General features: G+C 31.4%; 1 protein-coding gene across 1 annotated transcript; it reads left to right on the forward strand.

Moving 5' to 3' along the window:
* Positions 1-3,183: 3,183 nt before the first annotated feature.
* LOC122281884 lies at positions 3,184-7,455 on the forward strand. Its single transcript, XM_043093735.1, has 4 exons — positions 3,184-3,496; positions 4,183-4,498; positions 5,532-5,691; positions 6,820-7,455. Exons 1-4 carry the CDS (start codon positions 3,317-3,319, stop codon positions 7,286-7,288), a joined length of 1,125 nt encoding a protein of 374 aa, XP_042949669.1. The 5' UTR covers positions 3,184-3,316; the 3' UTR covers positions 7,289-7,455.
* Positions 7,456-17,868: the final 10,413 nt, after the last annotated feature.

The following is a 17,868-nucleotide window of genomic DNA, read 5'->3' on the forward strand; positions in this document are numbered from 1 at the left end:
AGTTGGAGGTAAAGAAATAGTATGATCTACTGTGTATGTGACATATTCAATTTTAAATTAACTTTTAGAGCAACCATTCGGTGTATGGTGTATGTGTTCTGCTTGTAAGTATGTTTCAAATCTTAATAAATTTAGAACAATGCAACCTAGCAGTGTGATGATTGTGTTAGATTGTACTTTAAAATTTTTTTATTATGTTGGAAAATCAGGAATGTATTCTCAAATGGATCCGGATTTCAGTGATAACTCTCCTGCCCCAGCCAAATAACCCTATCCCAGAACCTAACCCTACTCCTACCCCTACAGGGAGTACACCTTGCCCTGTCCCGAAGCCCACACATGGCAAGAAACCTGTGTCCATAGTTTGGTCTCACTTTACCAAACTATAGGGTGGTGACCCTAACAACCCGCAAGCTAAATATAATCACTGTTGGAAAATATATGGATGTCATTATAGGAAACATGGTACATCCCAGCTGAAGGTCCATTTAGAGGAACAATGCAAGAAGAGTCCAATATTAAAATCTTTAGTAGAGAATGGTCAATCTAGACCAGATATTAAAATAGCGGATGTGAGTAGTGGGACTGGGGGTCTAACATTGAAGGGGTATACGAAGTATAATCCCATCAGTGTAGAATGAAGTTAGCTCGTATGATTGTCATGGACCTGTCTTTTCAGTTTGTGGAGGAGGAGAGTTCCAAGAATTTGTCCAAAAGTTAGAACCAAGATTTACGCTTCCTTCTCTTCACACTATCACAAAGGATATTAAAATGATGTACATAAAAGATAAAGATGTTTTGAGGGGCCAATTGGCGGGTTTGGTAGTTTACCTCACTACCGATACTTGGACTTCTATTCAAAATATGAATTACATATCGTTGACTATGCATTTTGTTGATTATGATTGGGTTCTTCACAAGAAGATTATTAAATTTTTTCAAATAATTGATCATAAGGGTGACATGATTGAGAAGGCCTTGGAGGCCGCGATAAAGGAGTGGGGGTTGGAAAAGATTTTAACTGTTTCGGTTGATAATGCGTTGTCTAATGATGTTGCCTTGGGATATCTAAATAATTATCTTAAAGAGGCAAATAAGACATTCTTGGGTGGTGAATATTTGCATGTTAGATGTGCTGCACATATTTTGAATTTAATTGTGACTGAGGGGTTGAAAGATGTTAATGACTCAGTTGCACGAATTAGAATGGCTGTAAAATTTGTGAGGTCTTCTCCTTCTAGATTGGAGAAATTCAAAGTTACTGCAAAGGCTACGAGCATAACATCGAAGAAGGATCTTTATACTGATATTCCTACCAGATGGAACTTAACTTTCTTGATGTTGGAGACGGCCCAAGAATATAAGGCAGCATTTCAATTATTGGGTGATGAAGACATCCAATATGTCAAATACTTTGATGACTACAGGGGATTAGGAAAGTCTAATGATGATAATTGGGTGGTAGTTTCTACTTTTGTTGATTTTCTCATACTTTTTTACGATGTCACATTGAATATATCTGGTTCTTTGTACCCTACATCCCATGGGTTTTGTTAACAAATATATAGGGTGAAAGAAGAATTAGAAGATATGCGTAGGGGTTCCAACGAAATGATGAGGGGGATGACAGTGACCATGATGTTAAAATATGACAAGTATTATGGAGATTTGACTAAAATGAATATTTTGTTATATGTGGCTGTTATTCTTGATTCTCGTCTGAAAGTTTCAAGCTTGTTATATAGTTTGGGACTTGCTTACGATCAGGCATGGACTGATCTTATTGGTAAAATGGCCCGAGATACCCTGACTAAATTATATGATGAGTTTAATGCAATTAAGGGTGGTACTGCATCCAAGACACAAACACCTACTCCAACGCCTTCTACAGGTACCGTGACTGGGCCTTCTACAAAGAAACGCAGAATGCCGTGGACTAAGACCCTCGCATAGAATCTCACACTAGTCGATCAATCTACAGAGTTGGTTTTGGAGTTAAATAACTATTTGTCAACGGATATGGCCTAAGATGATGATGATAATTTCGATATATTATGATGGTAGAAGAATGCATCAAAGAAATATTCCATCATTTTTTAGATTGCCTGTTGTATTTTGGTCATCCCTATTAGCACTGTTGCCTTAGAGTCAGCTTTTAGTACTGGAGATCGCATATTGAATCCTTTCCGTAGTTCATTGTCTCCTATAACTGTGGAGACATTAATATGCACACAGAGTTGGACGAAAGGAAAGGATATTCATGTTCTGGATATTTTAGATTTTAAGGAGACCGATGAGAAGGGCGGTGATCAGTCTGGATTTGGACCACCTAGTAATTGTTTTTTATTTTATTATTTTGATTTATTTATATTTATTTCGATTTCATCGTTATTAATTTTAGTATTAATTCTTGTAGTAACACATGAGACGACGTCTAGTTCTGCTGCAACATAAATATGTGCTCAATCCCAGGCTGCCCCAAGTGTCACAGTCAAAGACAAGCCACAGCTAACAGCTCTCTCTTTAGAATATTCAAAATTTGAATTATTTGTTCATATTTTGTATTCAATGATTTGTAATGTTGATACAATGTCCCTTGGACACTTTTATGTTTGTAATTTTGTAATTGTTTAGTCTTTCAATTTTATAATAGCTTAGTTAGTATTATTAGTTTATTAGGTATTAAACTAATAACTTTTATTAGCCATAAAATCAATTACTAAAGTGCAAGCTTTTTTTTAATCTGATTTTTAATTTTTTTTTCTTTTTACTTATAATTTTATGGGTTGAAAATGACTTACAAGCTTTTTTGGGCCGAAAAGAAAAGTTTGTGGGTCATTTTAGATCCATTTTAACTGTTTCTAAGCCAAAGGCACACTAGCAGTGTGGGGGGGCGGACGGATTGCCCCCCCAATCCATACCCCGTTATGTGGGACGGGATACTCCGCCGTTGAACACTGGGGGCGGGAGACAAGAAAAAAATTCTCCATCCACCCCATGTGGGGGGAGGAGGGGTCTAACCTGCACCATACAGCACCCCTACTATAAGCCTCTAACGGGTCTAAGGCGGGCTGACCTCATCGCCTCAACAAGTGTAAGCATCCGCCTTTCGATACAATAAAGTGAATATCGCCTCAACATGTATCTAAAGGATTCATCGCATTTGGGAAGGAAACACGTCGAAGGTTGGGTTCCCTGTTTTCGGAACGTGTGGAAGATTGAAGACCAATGATATTCGGGTAAATTTGCAAAACTGAGTGTCTCAAATTACTGGAGTCAATACTGGAGTGGTTGGCTCGCGTTTTCTGCGTCGTCCATGGCGTTTTCTGCAACATTCTTCACATCTTCATCTCCTTCCCTTACACTGTCTCGCAAAACCCATAGACCCTTTTGCACTCGAACTTCTAATTTTCTTAGGCCCCTTACAGTCAGGGCCTCAACTACTCTGGATTACTCCAAGGCGTCGGTGGACGATAAGATACCGAACCCATCAAAGGTGAGCCTAAAGGATTCCTTTTGTTCTGTGCTTGAATTGGGTTTCTATGATTGTTTTCAGAATTCTGAAATTCCATTTTGTCAGACAGAAGATGTAATGAGCAAGAAGTAATAATCAAAAGTTCGAACTTTTCTGTTGTCTTCTCACACTTCTATAAAGGTGTCAAATAGTTTTAGATCCAATCCTGATTAAATCGAATTTTATCAATTTAGATGGATATCATGAGAACCAGTAGAAATTCTTGCACTTGGATCTCGTGATATAGTTAGTTTCCTTGGGCATAAAAGGCTAATAACTATGTTAATAGATTACTTTTCATAACGAAATCTTATAGGTGCCAACAATTAGTCCCGAAATTTGAATATTCTACGGCACAAAAGAGATCACATTTAGCAATATATTTTATATAGGGTTATAGAGTGGAATGGATTTGATTTCATGTATGTTCATTACACTTTATTATCTAACAATACGGAACCAGGTTTGCCCCGAAGCTGATGCGTATGCCTTTAATGCGTGTGTGTGTGTGTGTTTTTTTTTTTTTTTTTTAATAAATAAGAACTAGAATTTTCAACTGCTCTAGATGTAGTCATCTTGTTGCTTTGTTTGCCATTACTTTTGTAATGTCCATTTTGATCACAAATGTTGGAGTCCAAGTTCTGTTTGTCATATGTTTCCTGTTTCAGACTAGTAACTGGCAATGGAAATATAAGGACGATTATGTTAACATCTATTATGAGGAGCATGAAAGGGAGAGCTCTGATCCTCCTAAAAATATCCTAATGATGCCAACCATTTCTGATGTTAGTACTGTTGAAGAATGGAGATTAGTGGCAAGAGACATTGTTCAACAAGTTGGAGAAGTCAATTGGCGAGCCACTATTGTAGATTGGCCTGGTCTGGGTTACTCTGATAGGCCGAAGATAGATTACAACGCCGATGTCCTGGAAACATTTCTTGTTGACTTCATCAATGCTCCCAATAGCCCAATAAGTGGCTCAGGTTGGTAAGATGACTGCTTTTGAAGATAATGATGACCCAATTTACTGATTTGTTTTTTCTTAAAGCATTTCATACTATCTGAAGAGCATGAGCACCCCTTTTCAATACATTTCAAATTATAAAGAGTTAAATAACACACCCTTCTTTTTTAATTAAGACAAACATTTTATTAATAGAAGTAAATAGGCATCCCCAAGTACACAAGAGGTATACAAACAGCATACACCTAGTTATAACAAAAGAGGATTATGTTTTAGCAAATATTTATACTTGTTTGGTGCCTCACCCACATGGAATCCATTCAAAAATTAAGGATACAGTGAGGAAACAGAATGAGAGCAACCTATTCATACTCTTTGGTTTTAATTCAGGCTCCCGCTGTTTGTTAAGTCGAGCTCTAAATAGATACAACTCTAAAGCTGCTGGGAGGGTCAGGTTTGGCTAGCCTCTCAAAGTCACAAACAGATGCATGCTGTATGCCCCCAGAGAAGTTAAATGGTCATTTAGAGCTCTAAAACTCATTCATGGTATGCACACCTTTGTCGGCACTGACAGACTGATGGGTTGGGTGGGGTGCAGAATGATGCGGAACTGGCAGAATTTTTGTTGTTGTTATTAATCCTATAAGTTTTATAAACATATGCCAAAAAACCAAGTACAAGTGAATATAGAACTTATTTTAATTTGCATTTTTGGGTTTCTTAACTATCTGATTTATGCATGGACGGTCTGGGAAATGGCATTTTGGTTTCACTTCCTTTGCCTGTCATATATCTTGTTCGCAAAATCCTTGTGCTCTGATTCTATTATGTGCATATTATGTTAACATTATCAGAACTTTGTTTTCAAGAATATGATGATGGTTCCTCCTCCCATCATCCAGGAAACCCCCCCTCCCCCCACGGGCGGGCGCCGGAGAAAAGAATTTTCAGGAAAAATGTTTGCCTTACAATATCTTAGTTTGTTCTGCATAGCCAGAGGTTACTCATTTGCAAGGTTTTTTTTTGGTAATATCTTCCTACCATTGAACTAGGGAATAATTTGGTGGTCTTTGGAGGAGGGCATGCAGCAACAATTACAGTTCGTGCTGTGAAAAAGGGTTTGGTGAAACCAACAGCCATAGCTGCTGTTGCGCCTACATGGGCTGGTCCCCTTCCTATTGTGTTTGGTCGAGATTCTAGTATGGAAACACGGTATGTTGAATCTCAATACCTTCAGTATGGCCAGAAGTTTTAGCTTGTTTTTGCTATTTTATGCGTGCTTAGTAATGCCAGACACACTTCAGAAGTGAAGAACTCTACATTTCGCAGAAAAACTCAAAACTTTGTTTTTTTGTGTGTTTTTTTCATGTGTGTGTTTGTGTACCTGTCTGTTATCCTATCACTTGAGCCCTAACTCAGATAGCTAGATCATGCTCCATATTTTAGTTTGGATGGCAAAGGACTTGGTGTTAGATTTCCGGATAAGGTTTTTCCATTTGTTTGAACTATCACTTATCGATGGTAGAGTGATTAGCATTATTAGGGCTGCAATCTAGCTTAATAGACTGAGTATTGAATGTTCAAGCTATGTTCATTTAATTTTGATTTAAAAACACTTTGTTCATGATCTGTTCATTTTATTATTCAAACGAGTTTGAGCTTGTTCACAAGTTATTGATAAATACATTATTTTCTTAAATGAAATAAATTTTATTTCTAAAATCTCATATACCTTTATGAATTCGAAATAATAATTAATTACTTATGTTTATTGAACTAATATCATTTAAGTTAGTTAGCTAAATTATGTATATGGACTTACAAAAGATAATATTAACTAATCTTGTATTTGTAATAAACCATATGTGACTATTTATCATAAAATAGAATATTTATATGATTTTATATGTATAAAATTTGACGAAACAATTTCAAGTTAATATAAATATCTTTATGTCGTAATCCTTGAACGTGCCCACACAAACACGTCTATATTAGTACTTAAATATATCAATATAAAAAAACATCTACATGATTTCTTTGTTATTTGAATTGAGCCAAGTTTTATCAATCTGACTTGTTTAATAAAGAGCCTAAATTTTTGTTCAAGCTATTAAATGAATCAAACTCAAGTCAAGTTTATATTAGTCAAGCTCGAATTGTTTATGGACAGCTCTGTTCATTTATGGTCCTAGGCATTATGAATATTATACATCAAATATTAGGAATTTACCATGGTATCTTAGCTATGTATAAATCAGATTTGTTTTGTTGATTAAATTGGGGAATACTTGGCCTCTCTTTCTTCTTGTTTGACTATATATTTATGTTGGCTACCAGGTATGGATTGCTTAGAGGCACCTTAAGGACCCCTGCAGTGGGATGGATGATGTATAACATGCTTGTCAGTAATGAAAAGGCAATTGAATCCCAGTACAAATCCCATGTCTATGCCAATTCTGACAATGTTACTCCAGAAATTGTCGAAAGCAGATACGCACTAACAAAAAGAAAGGGTGCTCGATATTTGCCTGCCGCTTTCTTAACCGGTCTACTTGACCCTGTTCAATCTCGTGAAGAGTTTCTTGAACTATTTGCAAATTTGGAGGGGAAGATACCTGTGCTGGTTGTGTCAAGTGAAGGATCTCCAAAGAGGTCAAAAGCAGAGATGGAAGCTCTCAGGGGAGCAAAAGGAGTGAGCAAGTTTGTAGAGGTTCCAGGAGCTCTTCTTCCGCAGGAGGAATATCCAGCGAAGGTTGCTGAGGAGCTTTACCGATTTTTGCAAGAAAACTTTCAATCCGAGGTTTAAGACTAGTTTGTTCATGGTTTTCTTGTTCCTTACTTAACACCCATGGTGAAAAACTTTGTACAAGAATTTGCATACAAGTGAACATTGTGGTACAATAGATGATTAAGCTCTGTATTTGTGTTCGTTCTCATAGAATGGGATGCATAGTTTGAGATCTCTGCAAGAAAGAATGACTTGTATTGGGTGGAAATTGTATTTGGGTCTTCCCCAGGAACTCGCTCTCGCAGTTAGCAGCAAACACAACTGCGCTACTCGGCCAATCATTTTTATAACCGAGGGCCAAGGTTTTAAAAGCTTGGAATAAAACAAAGATTGTAGCCCACTTCAGTCTTCAACTCTCCACTCCCCCACTTTTTCTTGGACCGCTTGCTTTGAAATAAAAGAGACTCGATTAATGTTACTTTGTGTTCTAGACTTCTAGTGCAAGTTACTTGCATGACTTTTTCTTCTTCTTCTTCTTTTCTTTCATTTCCTTTTCTTTTTTTTAATTCCAAAAGTTCCTAAAGATTTTAAAAAGAAAAATTTAATTACAAGCAGAATTGCCAATAATATATGTACTAATTTAATATGATCGGTAAAAAAAATAAATTTTATTAAAAATAATATTAATTTAAATTTTAAATATAAATAAATCAGTATTAATATATAAATTAATATGTAACTTTATTTATACATAATAAAATTTATTTTAAAAATATCTTACGAGATTTTGCATAAAAAAAATTTATTCATTATTTTATAACGTGTTATTAGATAATAAATTTATAAATAAAATATAATAAATAATTTTTAATAATTTAATATCATATTATAAAATGAAAAAAAAATAATGAAAATCAGAATATTCAGTAGTATTAACTTTTGTGTAAATGACAACATCCGATTTTCAGAAAGAGATATTTTCGAGACTTTTTTTCCTGTAAAAGTACTTTATCCATGAAAATCAATGCAGCCAAAGCTGTCTCACACTTCCTTATGAGTCGACCCTCGAGAGTTATACAACCCCTAACCAAAATAGTAAATATTTAACAACCCAGTACAGCTGCAGTTGATCTGCTATAATGTTTCATCTGCCACTACGGTACTGGATGGTACCACCACAGTATTAATACTAATTATCACATTTGGTCACCGCTCGATTTGACCGTAGCATATTTTGAAAGTTTTATTTTTTAGTTTTATTTTTTAATTTTTCAGAATATATTTAAATATTTTTTAAAAATAAAAAAATATATCAAATATCTATTTAATTACACAGATGAGATGTTTTAAATAATAATAAATAAAATATTGTTATAATATAATTTTTAAATATTAATTTTATATTGAGATTTGAAAAAATTAGATTGTTTATTATATTTTGTATGGAGATTTGAAAAAAATGTAATGATGAGTTGAGATAAAATGAGATGAGATTTTTAATTTTGATTAACCAAACAAGGCCTAAAGTCACTTTTTTAAATATTAAGTAAATATTTTTAGACGAGTGGTTAAATAGAGGTCACTTTTGGGAGGTAAAGTAGTGTTTTCCTTTTCATATATATAATTATCTTTTAGATTTTTATTTTATTTTATTGTAATATATAATTAGGAAAATATATTTCAAATTTTATAAAATATAGTCTAATAAATAGGTCATAATTAGAATAATTTCATTTAACAAAGAAATGCATTCATATTTAGAAATATTAAATAATTACGGCCAACTACAAAAAATATATTTTGAAAAAGTTAGAATATTTATGAATTTTTAAATTAATAATAAATAATAATTTTTACCCAATAATTAAAATTTTTAATTATTAGTGAGATCTATCACTTAATAAAATCTTTAAAAACTTAAAATCATCTCATATCATCTCATTATTCAAACACATACTTTTTTACAAATTATCTCATCTTATTTTAATTCAAAAATCTCATTATTATTTTAAATATTCCATCTTATCTCATCTTATATGAATTGAACTGTGTAAGTAAACAGGATTTAGATGATGCATGCATGACATGTCTAAATAGCAACAAAACTTTATCTTAAAAATAATAATATGATAAGAGATGGTGTTATGTGAACACAAAAACATTGATCAGGACAGAGTAATGCTACGAATTAAATATTACGTCTCATACCATCGCACTTTCCTGCACAAAGTAAGCAAATGAATGAATACAGATCAAGAAAAGAGAGGAAACATATATACATATCACATGAAATGAATAGGATGATGGTTTAGAAAACGAAGACGACCCATAACTACTACCGAAAATGCTACATCCCCCGCTCCCAGTGTTTTATTTTTTTTAATGTTTTTTATTTAATGAGTAAGAAAAATTCGTTTAATATTATTATATATATTTTTTAAATATTTAAAATGATTAAAAAATGATGTGATAACAAAAAAACAAAAATATATATATATATATATATATTTTTCTAAGCCTAGTGGGAGGTACGAGCGATTAGACCCATAAATAAACTAACTGTTCGATGAAATATTGTTGATAATTAGGTTCTACTTAGTCATTAAGATATTTTAGATAAAAAATTTTAATTTTAAAATTAAATATTAAAATATAATATTTTAATATTATTATTATTATTTTGAGATTTGAAAAAATAGAAAAAAAGTTAAATTCTTTATTATATTTTATATGAGAATTTGAAAAAATTATAATGATGAGATAAAAATTTTATATTTAAAATAAAAATGCTTTGTAACTAAACAGTACCTTATTATGATATCTATCTACATGACAATTCATTTCCCTCATAATTAATATTTCAATTATTCAAACTTCATATATCTAAATCTAACATGTGGAAGTAACCCATTTGTAGTGTCAGATCATATGGATAATAGGCTAGCTTCTAGTTGGTGTGTTTCTTTGATTGAAGTTTGATTAGTTAATGGAAGAGAAATAGGCTCTTGACATTTAGATATTTACATAAGATGAGAAACTTAAGAATAGTACCAGTGAGATGCTTTAAATTAAGGTATTTTGTAGGATTTTGAAAAATGAGAAGAAAAAAATTAAATAATAATATTATAAAATTAAAATATTATCAGAATATTATTTTTTAATTATTAATTTTGTTTTAAAATTTAAAAATATATTTTTTTTTGTTTAAAAATTTAAAAAATTTATAATAATTAGATAATGATAAGATGAAGAAGTTGAATATTTGTAGTGTTTGAATGTTGATTTGAAATTGAATGAAATTAGATAAAATGGGATGACCATCTTGCAATCCAAACGGGATTGCTAAATATGTGAATGTTTCTAATAATATTAAAGGAAAATGATATGTATGGCTAGTTTGGTTATACAAAATAAAACTATCTCATCTCATTTTATTTCATATAATTATTATAATTTTTTTAAATTTTTACACAAAATATAATAAAAAATTTAACTTTTTTAAATCTTAAAATAAAAGTAATATTAAAAAATTATATTATAAAAATATTTTATTCAACTTTTAACAAAGTATCGTATATCATCTTACCTAAACTATATAACAGGCTATGTGCAAAATTGGTGTATGTTTTTTTTTTTTTTTAAATAGAAGTGGGCCTTGTCTAAAAAATTTATTTATTTTTATAATGACGTGTCTTCACTTATATTTATTTTCTTTCATAAAGACTGCAATAGATTTGTATGGATGGACTTATATTTAAATATAAAATATTTAATAAAATTTAGGTTTTAGATGTAAAAGTTTTAATTCTTTTGATTATCTAAAACACCTTATCTCATTCTATTATTATAATTTTTGTATAAAATATAATAAATAATTCAAATTTTTAAAATTTTAAAATAAAATTAATATTAAAAAATTCTATTATAATAATATTTTATTTTATTTAAAATAAATATATATATATATATTTATATTATATCACATCTCATCTAACGAAACGCTACCTTGTATGGCCATCTTAATGGTGGCGAACGGCCACAACTTTAAATCCATATTACATCACGATATTGACACCTGTCATCAACTTGGGTGGTGGGCTCCAATCTACCTGCACCTAAAAAGTCTAATCCTAGCTAGTAGGTAGACTTTGTGGTGTCGTTTTTTCTAAACATGTGTGTTTCGTACCTTTAATATTCATGATCTATACCTCAATCGTAGTAAAACGTTACAATCTTTTGCTTTATTAAAAAAAAATATATATCATTAAATCTTTATCCCAAAGGATCAAGAATTTGTACGTAATATAATAACATGAGATTATAATTAAAAAAAACAATATAATTTCTTTTTAAAATGGACATGATCTTCTCTAGTTATTTATAAGTTATATATGTTGAAGAATATGGTTCTTTAATATGATCATAAGCATATGAGATGGAAGGTATATTAGTATTGAAAAATGTTTGGACCACCAAGAAAAGTGACCCCTCCATTGTATTGATAATGTGTTTTTTTTTAATTTTTAATTTTTATTTAATGGTTATTGAAATATTTTTTTAATGAGCTTTTAACTTTTTTTTAAAGAAAAGTATAATTTACATTATCGGTACAATATTATAGGAATCATCTAGTATTTCAATGGCGCTAACGTACATTGTTCATTAGTATTTATAGTATGATTAATAAGTGTGTCTATAATGCAAATAATTCCTTGAATTTAGGTATTTAAATTATGAGATTGATTATGAGAAACTATATATAGATTAATATAAAAACATGAGATTATAATTAAAAAAATATAATATTTTCTCTTTAAAATTAAGGTGGGGTTTGGATGTTGTTTGGATAGTGAGATGAGATAAAATAGTTTTAGATGAAAGTATTTGAATAAAATATTATTTTAAAATTTGAATAAATTAAATTATTTATTATATTTTATTTAAAAATTTTAAAAAATAATTATAATAAAATAAAATAAAACCATTTTTACACTACATCATGCATTAATCTTTCTTGTTTATTATAAAAGCGACCCAAAAAAATCTTAGTTTTGTGCCACTAAATAAATGCAACTTTCCAGATTGGTTTGCTGCTGACCATACACGTGCCTAGCATTGCCAAGCGTAAGTGGGCTCACTGGCGATGTGGGGTCACAATAGCTTGAAATTAGAGGCTTAATTAAAGACAATTAGATCAATCGATTGATACGTACCTTCCCTACATCTATACATATGGGTAGGACTGATTTAGATGCGTGGAGTCCCAAATGATGTTGGAGTGATTGGATGGCTATAAAAAAAGGTTGGATTTATTAGCTTTTGTTGACTTCGATTTGAAGAAGTAGACATATAATATATATATTATTGTATTTATAATGTTGCAATATATTATATGGTAGCTAGCTTGGTATATAATCATTGTATTTCCATGCCAATCCAAAATATCAATGTTATATATATCAACAATAACATCATAATTGCATATGGGGTACCTAATCTATTTGGCCACTAACTCTAGCTACCACATATATATATATATATATATATATATATAATATATGATACATTTAAAAAAAAATCATTTGTTAGTAACACACTAAATATATATATTATTGATGTGAAAGCTACCACATCATCAATTAATATATATATATATATATATAAATTGATTACATTAATTAAACTAATTTGATATTTAATTTTAATAACAGAAAAATTAAAGCAATTTTGATGATCATGTTTAATTTCCCTAGCACGATCGATCAAAGTACTCCATATATAATACTTTCATGGCAATTGACATTGTCATGATTTGTGTGCTACCTAGCTTGCTTTAAATGCGCGCTGATCTTAATATGTTATAAGACTCATGTTGGCCTGTGCTCGTTCGTTGTTGTTTGTTATCACTTCAAAGTACTGCATGCTTTTCTTTTCAACTACAAAGTTAACTTCAAACACTACTACTACTTTTCTTTTGGTTGCAAGTAGGTATTTCATGTTTTATATTTATTTATTTACAATATCCCACTTGATCATGTAAATCTCGACCTCTGATCTGCACATGATCACAGCTTACAGCTCACGCATGATGCATGTATTCTGGTACATGCATGCATTTTTCCTGCCACACACACACACACATATATATATATATATATATTAATATAGGCTGTATATATATTGGGTCATTGCATACGTCTACATGTTTCAATGTGGAATGCAAGAATGAATCAAAAAGAGTAAGCACCATGTGTCATTACGTACTATAGTACCATATTCATGAATCAAGAACCAATTAATTCGAGAAACAAATTTCTAACTGTCTGCACGTACGTACCATCGTGTGAACAAGAAAACTTGATCAACGCAGAGGTGCCAAAAATGCAACTTCTTTTGTTTTCTTGTGTCATTACAATGCGTACGTACGTGATGAATGGACCTGTGGACTCGATCGATCGATGATCGGCCTCTTGATCCTGACGCATGCTGCATGGCTCTAATTAACTATGTTGCCAGGATTTGTGGTTGTGCATGTCCATATCATATATCGTCCTTTGCCCTGCCAATACGTACTCTTCAGACTTTTGAGACTAAGAAGAGAAAAAAAGGAAAGGTTTATCCAATATCGATGAGTTATAACAAGAATATGCATGCCTGTCATGAATTATCAGTAGTATCTTTGTCGTCTTTCAGCCTGTAAAGATAAGCTGTAATATTGGACATTATCAAGAAAGTCGTGAATGCGACAAATTATGTGATGGAACTATACAACAAAGTTAGCATGCATCATCGTATAAGGATTTTTGCACATTAAAGCCAGATAACTACGTACGAGACTTTAGAACACTTTTGACTCTCTCTCTCATCTCTTTCACACAATCTTCTAATGCAGTTTTCAAGTATGCATGTCATGTGGCTTTTATATATATGTTTGTCCTTACATGTAACGTGATCGATGTAGAAAGCCTAGCTAGATATATATTCATCTTTTATTTCCCTCAAAATTAATGAGAATATTATAGAGACTGTATATAATATTATACTTTTATAGGATCGTGTACAAAAACTGCATTACTATATATCCATAGCTAGGTTTTATGCTAGGTATTCTCTTTTGAGTACTGCTATTGGATCAGTTAAAACTTGAAACGGTACCAGTACCATGCATGTAGTGCCACATATTTTGTTAAAAAAAGAAAAAAAAAAAGTCTATTCATTATTTATTTTTTCATTATCTTCTCATGATGATCTCATGTTTTGGCCTTTGGCATTAGATGATAAGTTTACAAGTAAAATATAATTAATAGTTTCTAATAATCTAATATCACATCATACGATGATAAGAAGATGATGAGAATTGAGATAATGAATAATAATATTCTAAAAAAATATATTAAAAAAACATATTCAAACTTGAAAGAGCTTCTGCAAATACAAAAAAGAGGAAAACTCTAGAATCTCCCCCTCTCCCCTCAAAAAAAAAAGTGTTTATAATTTTTTAACATCACCTGGTACTAGCTGACGTCAAAAAAGTCATCGATCTGAACGGTGAGTTTCAAATGCATGGCTAAGTTTCATTATTTTAATCTTTTTACTATTTGAGTTTCCAATTTTATCGTTTCTTTTTCTAATTAGCTAATAAACTAGGGTTTGGAATTTGTATTTGTCAAATTAACAGAATCTGATGTGGCAGACTTTTTTTTTTCATTTTCTTAATAATTTGGTTTTAGTTTTTCCTATTTTAAACTTGAAAAATGATAATATGACTATCAAATATGCCCACTCATATATTATTTTTTTTATTATTTTTTTCTTAATGGTTAAGGATGTTTAAAAAATTATTAAAGGAAAAAAAAATTCATTTATACTAGCTTGCACATTTAGTAGTCACCCTAGCATTGTCCTTCAAATTTTCTTGGTTCTAAAATTCAAAATTTGAAACTTTATGTCTAAGGTTTGTGTCTTTGTTTGTTTGTTTTAATAATCTTAGTTAGTTAATGTTTGTTTATATATCTTCTATATATAAAAAGTGTGTATGAAACGGAAAATCTTGTTTTAACGATTTTTCTTGTTTTTCCGTTAAAGTTAACACCGTTTGTTTTAACGGTTTGATATATAAAATGAAGACATAAATATTGAGAGAGATAGTATTCAATGTTGTTATATGATTTATTAATCACAATAATAATAATACTTAATAGTTTATATAATAATAAGTAATTAAAGATTAGTTATTATATTTTTCTCATTTTCCTTAACATATACACGTGTATTAGGTGCATAAGACGTAAATCCCTAAGTATAATATACGTGTATTATACATTTCATTAACTCAGATTATTGAATATTTCAAATTTAAAAATCTCATATAATATATAATACAAGTGTGTTTAATCAAAGTGTTTTTTCTTTTCCCATGGTAGTAGGACGTAACTTCCGCTAAGTCATATTCCACACGTAGGCTTGCTATGATGGTTACATGACAAAGGCCGTGATCCTTGAGCTAATCAAGAAAGATTAAATTCGGCCAACAACTTCAAAATATATTTTAGGATTTATATATATGCTATATATAGAAAATATTATACCACAAATTTTATAAAAAGATTATGTTTTAACTTTATGTTGTCCCTGATCGACTCAACCAACAGCAAAATAAGAATTTTAATGTTGTCTCTATTGATCGTCTACAGGATGACATAAATTGATGAATAATAATACAAACATCAAACGACACATATTTTGAACTACCGTTTATGTTAGAATTTTATTAAATTTTTCGTATACATCTTTGCTAAAATTATAGATGTTATAAACATGTATTAGATTATATGATATTTTGAACTAATTTTTTTATTTTCTCTAATATGCCTTAAATTATTAAGTGACATCAATAATTTTTATAAAATATATATTATTTTTTACAAATAATCATTTTATAAAATTAGACAAACGTGCTTTGCACGTTGCTGCCACCTAGTATATATATATATATATTTATATGTTTTCTATAATTTTCTTTTATCATGCATGTAGCTAGCAATATGACGTATCGTATTTCTAAGAAATAATTATCCATATATAGACACGTTTGATTCAACAATTAATCTCCCCACAAGAGAAGTACTTAATTTACTCTATATCCACTTTTCCCAACCTATTATATTTTTGCAATTATGAAAATTAAAGACGAGTCCATGCTCTATGATCTCGTTTTAACCTTTCCCATCTTAAGTTGAATATTGATAGCAACTCACTTGATAGTTAATCCTAGCTTGTATGACTAGAAGTTGATCAAGGAATACATTGTTGTGTGACCATGCCACCGAGGTAGATGGATTATCGCTTTGGCTAGATGCTACCTCAATTAGGGTTCAACACGTGGAATATTAATTAAGAGAAATACTTTTTGCAGTCGGCAGATGCAGTCGGTGTGCAGTCGGTTGTAAAAAAGTGAATTAATACGGGACCTACATAAAAAAAAAAAAATATTTTTTTAACTTTTTTTTATTCATGTAGGTCCGCCTGAATATAAAAAAAAAATTATAATTTTTTTTTATTCATTCCGTACAGCCGACTGCACGCCGACTGCATTTGCCGACTGTATGTAGCAAAGCCCATTAATTAAAATGGATTGAAGTCATGAGAGTTTAGGCTGGAAATTAACATAACAATAATACGTACATATAATTTCCATGATTGTCATGCACGCGCGCCTATGTATGTATATGTTAGAATGCACAGCGAAAAGTACCTCAGGCTTAGCTTAAAGAAATGCTCCACAAATTTCTCCAGCGCGACAAAAACCCAAGCGTTTTCTCTTAGTGGTAAAGTGTACTACGTAGTTATAAAACTAGAGTAACACTTAATAAATCCACAGCTTATAAACTATTTCAAGAGAGAACAAGTGAGAGAGAGATTTTCACTATTGTGATTGATTCATCAATATCAAAAGGAGGGGGGCTATATACGGCTGGCCTTAAAGGCCAGCCTTCAATACGCTGGAAACGCATGGCTTAAAGCCATGCGTTTACCGACTGTGTAACGCATGGCTTTAAGCCATGCGTTATAACGCATGCAGCAAAAAAAGGGGGGGTCTGCCCGTGTGGGCGCCCCCTCCATTTAACATCTCCCACTCGCACACAATGGGCATGACCCTAGGTCTGCATCTCTCTAATGTTCTCAATCTTGTTCACACAAGTAAATAGGCCGTGCGACCACCAAGCATATCTTCAGAAAGGTGGGAGTACATATACTAAATCTCTCCCAGAGAAGACTAGCATAGTAACATCCCTAAAGTGTTTGGTTATTTCCTAGACTCATTCGATCACATCAGTTCAAGCATTTTCGAAACCCTCTTGAGTTTCAGAAAACTCAGAACAATGCTTGACTATCTCTAAATCATTTCAATATGTTCACAACCTTAGTCGCTACCAGTATGTAGCGTCATAGTTTGACGTCAGCAAACACTATCGAAGATGCGATATCGAAGAATCTTCCCTTTGCACTCATATCATTCAATTTTGGTCAAACTGCTTTCCCAGCAATGCCTCTTTAGACCGTATTAATCATGGCCATAGACAGCATGCCAAAGTAGCAGACATTATAACCTCCATCTTGTGACATAGTCAAAAGTAAAGGACACTTAAAAAAAATGA

This window comes from Carya illinoinensis, chromosome 11 (assembly GCF_018687715.1).
Source record: "Carya illinoinensis cultivar Pawnee chromosome 11, C.illinoinensisPawnee_v1, whole genome shotgun sequence".
In the NCBI taxonomy this organism is placed as follows: domain Eukaryota; kingdom Viridiplantae; phylum Streptophyta; class Magnoliopsida; order Fagales; family Juglandaceae; genus Carya; species Carya illinoinensis.

Coding starts and splice junctions, on each gene's coding strand:
- LOC122281884 (XM_043093735.1), top strand. CDS start 3,317: ATGGCGTTTTCTGCAACATTCTTCACATCTTCATCTCCTTCCCTTACA. Junction 4,499..5,531: donor TAGCCCAATAAGTGGCTCAG/GTTGGTAAGATG, acceptor CCATTGAACTAG/GGAATAATTTGGTGGTCTTT. Junction 5,692..6,819: donor GATTCTAGTATGGAAACACG/GTATGTTGAATC, acceptor GTTGGCTACCAG/GTATGGATTGCTTAGAGGCA.